Below are 10,425 nucleotides of genomic sequence, written 5' to 3'. Positions count from 1 at the left end.
TTTATTTTTCTTAAATTAGGTCGAATTTAAGAAAAATTAAACTACTTTTTAAATTTAAAAATAAATTTAAATACGTGCAGCTCACACTCAAATTAAGAATATATCAGGTCAAATCAGGACAGGTGAAAAAACCACCCACCCGGCCCGGCCCGTTACCATCTCTCATCCAAATGAAAGAAAAAGCGCGTGAGGGAGTGAAATGCAGAAAAAGAACATGTGGGGATGTGCTGTGTTGTATAATTGACGTCCGTATTATGATACTCAGAGAGTGTGTGTTCCCTCTATTTTTTTTTTCCTTTTGCTTTCTCTTTCTTCTTCCCTCCTATTTCCCTTAAAAACCACACACCACCAACTCAAATTTCACCTCTTAATTCTAAAATCAACACAACCCCATCACATCCCCTCAGATCCATCAAACAAAGAGCAGCGAAAAATTGATCTTAAGTTGCTTGTGATTAAGAGAAGATGACTTGTGATAAGAGAGGGCAGTTCGGTGATACCACTTTCACCAAAGTGTTTGTTGGTGGTTTAGCTTGGGAAACCCAGAAAGATACAATGAAGAAGTATTTTGAACAATTTGGTGATATCTTGGAAGCTGTCGTCATTACTGATAAAGCTACTGGCAGATCTAAAGGCTATGGATTTGTATGATAATGCTTTCTTTCTTTCACTGTCTTTTGTATACCTTGTTTTTATTACTGGATCTTGGAGGAAAATGGGAGATCTGATGGTGATTAGTGATGGGTTTTACGCGAAATGGAAATTTGACTCTTTTTTTTTTTGTAGGTCACGTTTCGTGAACCAGAAGCAGCCATGAGAGCTTGTGTTGATGCTGCTCCTGTGATTGATGGGAGAAGGGCTAATTGCAATCTTGGGTTTTTGGGTGCTCAAAGATCTAAACCCTCTACTCCAAAGCATGGTGAACAATTTTTTCTTGCCTTTTCTACTTGTTTTCTAATTGATCTGGTTTAATGCTTGATGAGTTTAGGGTTTTTGGGGATATTCATGAATGCATTTGCATGTTTAACACATTTGGAGTAAAGATTAATGATATCATATATGGATTTACCTCATTGAATGAGATAATGTCATGAAATTTTTTTTGAAAGTAACTTTATTTTTTAAAGATATGTCATAATTTAGTTTATTGATAGTAGTTTATATTCCAGACAATATAATGTATGAATCATAATGATTTCAATTTTAATGATATAACATCATTTGATTGATTGACTATATATATACATTTAAAGACACTTTTATATCATGATAATGCATCAAATGTAGAATAAATAAAATGTTGGGTGCAGTGGTCACATTGCACTTTTAAAAGTGAGAACTCAAGTTCAAACCTTGTAGATAGCATTGTTGAGATTGGTAGTCACAAGTCCAGTAATAGATCATAAAATAAATATGGAAGATGTCTTGGTTCTTAAGAAAATGTATCAAGTATAATTCCTTTAACATTATTTGTAAAAACTTTATCTCTAGTAACTTAACTAGAAATACATAAAAGCAATGAATATTCCTACAAAAAAAAAGAAGGTAAAAATGGGGCAATCTTATCCAAACTCGTGGTTTTGGAGGAAAAGAAAAGTAGATGGTGTAGAATCTTGAAAAACAAAACTCATGCCAAGAAATATGCAAAATAAACAAAAATGAGTATATATGTTTTTACAGTACATTTATTCCCTTGTAAAAATTGCAGAAATAAACAAAATGGCATGCCAAAAAAAAGTAGATATTTTATAATGAAAGTTGGGTTGTCAATAGGAGAGGCATGCATTGGTGGTGCATTAATTATATATGCACATATATGTAAGAATATTAGGTTAGCTGTTTTGTTATAATTAAAGAAGAAAAGGAAAGAAAGAAATTATAATAATAATAGAAATGGTGAATGCAGGAGGAAGGAATTTGAGGGGAATGAGGTGTTTTCCCACAGCAATAGCTTTTTCTTCAGCAGCAACCTTCCCTCCTCATTATTATGGCATCCCACAAGGACTTCCTTTTAATCTTTATGGGTATGCTTTTTTTTAACTGTTATTGAATTAAATAGTGTCACTTTGTCAAATGCCTTTATTATTTTTTTGAAAGTTTTCTGTCTTTGGACCATGTTTAAAGATTTAGTTCATGTAATTTAGTTTGATATAATTTGGCACGATTACTGAAATATCCAAATTTCACTTTTTTTTTATTTAAAAGAAATTCCAGCTCAACCTTATGATTTGGATTATTATTTTTTTTAAAAAAATTAGTGATTTGGACTAAGGAATAATATTAACAATAGTAGGGATCAAATTATGTTAAATTAAAGTTTAGGGATTTAATTTTCAAGTTGAGAATAGTATAGGGATGAAAATCAGAATTTGACCGAAAATTTCAAAATAAATATAGATAAATTATTCTATTTTTTGAATGAGAACGGTGACCTAAACTATGATTGTTTTTAAACAGATTTTGCTTACTGTATTTTCCCTTTTGCACTCTTTCAGGTACTCTCCATGCTCACCTGATTACTCTAATTATGCCACGGTTTGCACATGATCCTTCTCTTTAATCTTTCTTATTTATATTATATTTTTAGTCTTGGGAATTTTTGGTTTACAAGTTAAAAAATTGTGGATATATGAAATTAACCAAAATTTAATTTTAATTCTTCTTTTATGTAAAATAAATAATTTATATTTGAAAATGAAAATAACTTTATCTTGTATAAAAATCATTTTTCAAAAAATATTATATAAGAGTTATTTTATTTCCTTGAAAAATTAAAAATTTTTTATGAAGATTTAACGAAATAATTTTAAAAGACATGAAACAAGCCTATGTTGTTAAAATAAAAAGCAAAAGCCCAAAACTCAAAATTAGAATGGAAAAATGGAGAATCTAACTGTTCAAAAATCCAAATAACTTGATTGAACTGAACCGAACTTAGCCTTACTTTTCTTTTTTTGCCCCTCTTGGGAGTACACTTTCTATTTTAACTTTCATCTTTGGTGTTAGAAAAGAAAACCCATTACAAAGTACTTTAATACTTGTTATTTGAATAGGGAAGAAAAAAAAAAATATCAATACTTAAAAGCAATGATAAAATCCAAAGGCTTTTTTTTTAATACCATATTGGGGTTGGGGGAATGGGGTGGGGTACATTTAGGTGCCTGACACGAGCTTTAATCACTTCTTCACAAAAGTCAAGGCTCAGTCAAAGCCAAAAGTATATAAATTTTCTTTGCCGGACAACTAGCATAACATTTAGCTCAATACACGAAGTAGAGGCAGTATTAAAATAGTTCCAGCTAGCAGCTTTTGTATTTGCATTTGCATACAGTTATGCTGTGTTTACCTTATCTACGACTTCCTAATTAGAACATAGAACTTGTGGTCCATCCCTCACACTTTCACAGTCTTCAAAAAATGTCTCTAACTGCTACCACTATAATTTTACTTTTTATATATATATTCATCCCTTTTTTACATTGTCAGAGATCACATGTATAGAGAAATATGTATAATATTCCTAACTGTTGGGAATTGTGTCATTATGGTTCAGAACTACTATAGTCTGTATGGAGGGGCCACTGGCCAGTATCCAGTGTATGGTGGTGGCTTGATGACTGGTGCAGGAACAGCATTCTATCCCTATCTTCAATTCGGAGAAGGAATGGCCGGCCCGGTCTACTCTTCCGGCCAAGGATACGGTGTCCAGTTTCCACAGCACCTGTTTCCTTACTCAACTGGGAACTATCCACAGCACTATGGTGCACCTATGGCTCTTGCACCTACTCCACCCTTGCAATAAGGTTTGTTTGCATTGTACTACTACAACCATATATATACTATTTTTATATATTCATTGTGTTTTGCCTGTGCCACAGGTGTGACTTTGTTTCTTCATGCTAGGAGACTTCATTCCAAGCTTATGATATCACATTTCTTCAGCTGCTCTAAAGTCTTCAACCTTGGGCCTAACCATGGTTCTTTTTTCTCCCTCTATATCTATCTAACTTGAAGCCCCCCGTAGGGGCTATAAATCACCTCCAAAAAATGGAGAATCATGCATGTTTTTTTTCCATTGCATCTTGTCAACAAGGGTTCCTTGAAGAGAACCAAAGCATTTTTTTTATCTAAATGCTCAACTTTAGCTATTGGATCAGCTAAGTTGGGGTAACCATCTTTTTTGTACTGTCAGCCCTTGAAAGGGCCAAGTAAAAACAGACTTTTTTTTCTTACTTTTAGCCTAGGCAAGGCTAATAAATAGAAAAATGGTTTGCAAAATTTGTAAATTTAGCAACACTAAAAAGCAAGCCACTCATTTTCAAATGGCTAATCACCTCTTTGTCAATGAGGCAGTTTTATTTTAAAAACTGGGGGCATTCAATGCCCCCTAGTTTCTTTTTTTGTGCATTGACATCTGGTTTTTAGGGTTTAAAAACTAGGACCATGTAGTCATATATATATTTTAAAATGCTTTTTTTACCAACATCACTTCATATCTTAAATGTAATAATATGTGAAAAATATCAAAACACCATCTTCCCTTGGGGAAAGGGAAGATAATGGTTTTTAAGTACAAACTTACCCTAGCTTTGTTTTCTTTTGTAAATTCATTAAGGTGGCTAAAACTTAATTTGGGAGTATTTAGCCCCTTTCTGATTGAACTATGGTAAATAGTTTCTTCTTTTGTGATTTTAATATGCATTTAGCTTTTTTCTAACATTTCATCATGATAAAGGAGCTCCATTAATGGATATGGAGCTCGCAAGCATTTTGCATGCAAACCCTAGGAGATATTTGGGTTCCTTAGGGTTCTTCTCTTCTAATGTACCAACCATGGTTAGGACCTTCTCTCTCTACCCTCTCTTGAACTTGGAACTTGTTATTTTATATATGGTTTGGATTATAAGTAGGGACTTATATATATTCATTCTCCATCCAAGGGTTGATGACTGAGAATGGATGATGCAATACTATATATTTGCATTAATTTCAGACTCTTTCTATGTCACTGTTGCTAATGTTATACTTTGATCACCAAACTATAATGTGCTAAATTTTAATTTTTTTTATTATGGTGTTTACTATTTTGCTAAATTATAACTACCTTAGCATAATTTGACTATGAATGCCCTTTTGATTAAAAAAGTTAAAATGTATGTTATAGTTCTGGACTCTTGGAATTTAGTTTTTATATTTTTATTTTTAAAAATTTAATTTTATGTTTTTAGATTTTAAAATTGAGCTCTTATTATTAATATTGTTATTTTTGTTAAATATATTGATTTGATGTTATAAAATAAAATAAAAATTTTGTTTGGTATCAATGAAAATAAAAAGATTTTAATTTTGATAAAATATTTTTAATAATTGAATTTAAAAATTGAAATTAGTAAAGGGATTAAATTTATAAAATAAAATATAAAAATTTAAATTTAAATTTACAAAAAGTATAAAGATTTATGGAGTATTTTAACAAAAAAAAAATGTCGCGAGAATGATAATTACGAAAGAGTAGCAAATCTATTCATGAACTGGGTATTTGTTCGGCTTGGTAGGCATCGGTTGACTTAAGTTATTCTTTTTATCTTGGTGTTGGCTCAAATTTAAATTAAATAATTTCAAAAATATTTTATTTAAATTTAATTAGAAAATTATATTAATTTAAAATTTTGTTTTAAATAATTAAATGGATTATTTAGGTAAATTAGGCCGTAATGAGTAATAAGACAGACTTTTAGTTATAAAAATATTAATGGTTTATTAAAAAGAGGTTATTGTAATAAAGAAATATCGAACAGAAGTTTCTCATCTTTATGAAAGAGAAAAAAACTCCAAGCAAAGCTCTCTATAACATTCGAGTGGGAAGTTAACCAAGAATTATTCCATATTTTGAGGTTATTTCTTTTTTTTTTCTTTCTTTCAATGAAATAATATCGGGAGAAATATATTGTATAGAATACTTATCGAAGAAGATACTTTTTATGATATATTTTTTCTGTAAATGAGTTCTTTTATGAAAGAGTTGTTTTATTAAAATATTTTTTAGCGGGAATGTTTTAAACAATAGTGGTTCTGATTATTTCTGAATAGATATTGCTCTTTGGATAGTCATTCTTTAACAATAGTTGTTTTGAGCAACAATTATTCTGAACAAGGATTATTATTCTTAAAAAGATATTAAGTAAACTAATCGAATACTTGTTTTTGGTTAACTTCCTTAATATCTTCGAAATGTAATTTCTTAAAGTATAATCTCATTTTATCTCCAAAAAAATAAAATATTAACAGTCAAAATTAAGTAGCAAATAATAATAAATTTGAGTTTCAATCGTTTTGAATTTAAATTATATTAGATTATTTTGATTGTTGATAAGGGCAAAAGCAAAGGAACAGACAGTGGACTTATCCCCTCAAGTGATAGATTTGCTATTAGTTCTTTAAAGTTGTATGGAATTACATATTAATATAATGATAAAATTATATTTTATCCCTCAAAATTTATGATTTATCCCTTTAAAATAATTTTCTCGCTTTGTAATTGATGCTATTCTGGATTAAGTAGGGTAGGCTAATGTTGGTATAACAGTTCTCAACTTTATATATATGTATATATGTATATATATATATATTGAAAATAGAATTTTGTTGTTTTCTTTGGTTTAAGACTGAAACCTGCTTAATACGCCTCAACTAATAAAAGATGAAACGGTATGAATGATGGAGCTTATGCCCCACATTTAAGAGATGACATACCAACCAAAAAAACAATGATGATATATATGAATCACCAATGTTTTTTTTTTTTTTTTTTTAGCTTTACTTATAATCTCCATGGCATCAAAACCACCAACATCAAGATTCTATTCTTAAGTGGGGAAGATCCAAAAGCTATTGATTATCTTATTGTGGGAGCTGACTTGCTTTGTTTCAATATTTTGACCGCACACATATAATGGATGGGGACATGTCATTGCCATTACCACTATACTAAAGTCAACTTAACCTACAATTGCCCTTTCAACATGATATCATTATAAATTTAAGCCAAAGTGTATATCCCATTTCATGTTTGGTTCCATGGAAGAGGTATCTGTTGATTGGAGAGGCAAGCCTTGCAAGGCTAACAAGCATGGTGGCATGTCTGCTGCTATATTTGTCCTTGGTCTCTATCTTTGTCTCTTTTCTTTGTCTTTGGTTCAGCTTTTGAGCTTTACATTAATGTCTTGTTTTGTTTTTTGTTTTTGTTTTTGTTTTTTTTTTAAAGGTCTTCAAGCATTTGAGATGATGGCAGTTGCAGCTGTTGGGAACAATTTAATAACTTATGTTTTTAATGACATGCATTTCCCTTTATCAAAATCAGCTAACGTAGTCACCAATTTTATAGGAACTGTTTTCCTTCTTTCACTTGTTGGTGGGTTCCTTTCAGATTCATATCTTGGTAGCTTTTGGACTATGTTGGTTTTTGGATTTGTGGAGCTCTTTGTAAGTACTCTTTCACTCAAGATCCAAGCAAAAAAAAAAAAAAAAGTAAACGATATTCAATGTCACTGAACTATTAGTAAGTTTACATTTTGGTCACTAAACTTTAAAGGTTACAAAATTGTCACTGAATTATTTGAAAGTTTTTATTTAAGTCACTGGATTGTTAAAATTGTTGTACGGCCTTCTTTATTCTCACCTCTAGCACCCATCAAAGGAGTAAGCTTTCCCTCTTCTTCTATTTTTTTTTTATGAAATAACTTTGAATGTCACGAATTCATGAACCAAAATCTGAACAATTTTCTTCTCTAATCTCTAACACCAATTATCAGATCAGCTTGAATTTTAGATATGTTCTTCTACTTATTAATTGGTATTGTTCTACCGTACCGATCATCGAATTGCCACTCAAAACTAAAAAGAAAAAGACTTAACACTTCAATGACTTAGATGAAAACGTTCGAATAGTTTAGTGACTATTTTGTAACTTTTTAAAATTGAGTGATCAAAATGTAAACATACAAATAATTTAGTGACCTTAGGTGTCGTTTACTCTCCAAAAAGCCATATTTAACACTTAAAAACTTGTATGTTTGCAGGGCTTTGTATTACTTTGCATTCAAGCACATGTCCCTCAATTAAGACCACCCCATTGTGATATGGTCTCTAATGGTGATCACTGTGAAGAAGCAAAGGGTTACAAGGCCATAATATTGTTCATTGCACTCTATTTAGTTGCTTTTGGGAGTGGATGCCTAAAACCCAATATTATATCCCTTGGGGCTGACCAATTCACAAGGGAAAACACCAAGCAATCTAAGAAGCTCTCAACTTACTTCAATATTGCTTACTTTGCCTTTTGCATGGGGGAGCTAATTGCACTCACTCTTCTTGTTTGGGTCCAAACTCATTCCGGAATGGATGTCGGGTTCGGTATCTCGGCCGCCATGATGGGAATCGGGATGATCAGCTTGGCTTCGGGTACGGTCTTGTATCGAAACAAACCACCAAGAGGAAGTATTTTCACCCCAATTGCTCAGGTTTGGTTGGTGCATTGTTTGTTAAGCAACTTAGCTATTTTGCTTTCAGTTTAATTCCTTGAATTGTGTTAATGGTAATTTGTTTAAACATAATGAAAATGCTGACTAAAATATTAAATTTTTATTGATGTTGACATGGCAATTTTTGTGACAGTCTATGTATATTTTATGTTGACGTGACATTATGTCTTATATGCTATGTCGATAAATAAATTAAAATTATAAAATTTAAAATTTAAAAAATACAAAATTATAAAAAAAAGTATGAAATGTACAGGCTATCATATTTAAAAATCTAATGTTTAGTCAGTATTTATGTTAAAAAAAAATAATACAAACTCTTTTTGAAATGTTAGTGGTCAATTTTGACTCTTTTAATTTAGCTATAAAAAAAATAAGAGCCAACTTAATAAAAGATATAAACATCAAGGGTTATTTATTTATACAGGTTCTTGTTGCTGCAATAACAAAAAGAAAGCAAATATGTCCTTCAAATGTTGAGATGCTCAATGTAAGCCGAAACAATGGACCGAACCGAGTCTTCGATACGTCGTTCAACACCGAGAACCTTCTTCATACTAATAAATTCAAGTAAGTGTTTTTGAAAAATGAAACTTTTAGAAAAGTTAATTTTTTTTAATTTTTAAAATATTTTAGTGATTTTAATGTAGATTCCTTGATAAGGCATGTATTAGAACCCAAGATGGTAAAAATGAGAGTCCATGGAGACTATGCACTGTGAGCCAAGTGGAGCAAGTGAAGATAATCATATCAGTTGTTCCCATATTTGCTTGCACCATAATTTTCAACACCATTTTAGCACAACTCCAAACATTTTCAGTCCAACAAGGGAGCACAATGAACACCAAGATCATCGACGGTTTCGAAATCCCACCGGCTTCATTACAATCTATCCCTTACATCATGCTCATTTTCGTCGTCCCTCTCTACGAAACCGTCCTCGTACCCACCGCTCGAAAAATCACTGGGAACGACTCTGGAATAACCCCTTTACAAAGGGTAGGAATCGGTCTATTCGTTGCAACATTCTCGATGGTATCAGCTGCCTTGGTGGAGAAGAAAAGAAGGGTATCGGCTTTACATCACGATGAAACCATGTCCATCTTTTGGATTGCACCACAATTCCTTATTTTCGGGGTTTCAGAGATGTTCACAGCAGTGGGACTCATAGAATTCTTCTATAAACAATCCTTGGAAGGGATGCAATCATTTTTAACAGCCATGACCTATTGCTCTTACTCTTTTGGGTTCTATCTTAGCTCCTTATTGGTTTCCCTTGTGAACCAAATTACAAGGTCTAAATCCCATGGAGGGTGGCTAAGTGACAATGACCTTAATAAGGATAGGTTAGACCTTTTTTATTGGATGTTAGCTGCTCTTAGCCTCATTAATTTCTTCAATTATATGTTTTGTTCCAAGTTTTTCTCTTACAATCCATCTTTGTCAAATGGTGGTCCATGTCATGATGACCCAAAAGCTAGGCAAGGAAGCTTAGAAGAAGTATATGATATATGAAATGTAACAGAGTATGGCGTTAGTAATAGTTCTATAGAATCAAATAAGATTTTGCTTCTACTCATTATGTTCTAAAAGCGGTGACTGTTTTTTTTTGGTATAATGATAAATTTAGCCTTTAATGTTTATACCTTTTGTCAATTTGGTCCTTATTATTTCTTTGAGTTAAATTTGGCCTTCAAGCATTTGAAAAGAGTCAAATTTAACCATCAACCTCTCAAGAAGAGTCGAATTATTTTTTAATGGAAATACTAACTAAAACTTTAAAATTTTAAACATGATAGCCTACACAACAATCCATGTGTATATCATGCTATTTTTATGAACATATTATTTTTTTTGAATATTTTTATAAAAGTTATTTGTTGAC

General features: G+C 31.4%; 2 protein-coding genes across 2 annotated transcripts; both read left to right on the top strand.

Moving 5' to 3' along the window:
* Positions 1–220: 220 nt before the first annotated feature.
* LOC108469994 (probable RNA-binding protein ARP1) lies at positions 221–5,069 on the top strand. The gene is made up of 6 exons (XM_017771162.2): positions 221–645; positions 787–919; positions 1,907–2,024; positions 2,496–2,535; positions 3,554–3,803; positions 3,879–5,069. The coding sequence occupies exons 1-5, from the start codon at positions 466–468 to the stop codon at positions 3,800–3,802; spliced, it is 720 nt and encodes a 239-aa protein (XP_017626651.1). The 5' UTR covers positions 221–465; the 3' UTR covers position 3,803; positions 3,879–5,069.
* A 1,947-nt stretch (positions 5,070–7,016) lies between these two features.
* On the top strand, positions 7,017–10,183 carry LOC108469345 (protein NRT1/ PTR FAMILY 4.4). Its single transcript, XM_017770233.2, has 5 exons — positions 7,017–7,162; positions 7,265–7,482; positions 8,079–8,519; positions 8,968–9,110; positions 9,191–10,183. Exons 1-5 carry the CDS (start codon positions 7,066–7,068, stop codon positions 10,053–10,055), a joined length of 1,764 nt encoding a protein of 587 aa, XP_017625722.2. The 5' UTR covers positions 7,017–7,065; the 3' UTR covers positions 10,056–10,183.
* The last annotated feature ends 242 nt before the right edge of the window (positions 10,184–10,425 follow it).

This window comes from Gossypium arboreum, chromosome 8 (assembly GCF_025698485.1).
Source record: "Gossypium arboreum isolate Shixiya-1 chromosome 8, ASM2569848v2, whole genome shotgun sequence".
Taxonomy (NCBI): domain Eukaryota; kingdom Viridiplantae; phylum Streptophyta; class Magnoliopsida; order Malvales; family Malvaceae; genus Gossypium; species Gossypium arboreum.
Note: the sequence above shows the minus strand (reverse complement) of the source record. Positions and strands in the feature narration are given on the sequence as shown.

What these genes read in the sequence shown, in the direction of transcription:
- LOC108469345 (XM_017770233.2), top strand. Translation starts at nt 7,066, where the DNA reads ATGTTTGGTTCCATGGAAGAGGTATCTGTTGATTGGAGAGGCAAGCCT. An exon ending in TTTTCACCCCAATTGCTCAG is followed by an intron (nt 8,520 to 8,967) that starts GTTTGGTTGGTG and finishes TTATTTATACAG; the next exon opens with GTTCTTGTTGCTGCAATAAC. An exon ending in CTTCATACTAATAAATTCAA is followed by an intron (nt 9,111 to 9,190) that starts GTAAGTGTTTTT and finishes ATTTTAATGTAG; the next exon opens with ATTCCTTGATAAGGCATGTA.
- LOC108469994 (XM_017771162.2), top strand. Translation starts at nt 466, where the DNA reads ATGACTTGTGATAAGAGAGGGCAGTTCGGTGATACCACTTTCACCAAA. An exon ending in GATCTAAAGGCTATGGATTT is followed by an intron (nt 646 to 786) that starts GTATGATAATGC and finishes TTTTTTTTGTAG; the next exon opens with GTCACGTTTCGTGAACCAGA. An exon ending in ATTACTCTAATTATGCCACG is followed by an intron (nt 2,536 to 3,553) that starts GTTTGCACATGA and finishes ATTATGGTTCAG; the next exon opens with AACTACTATAGTCTGTATGG.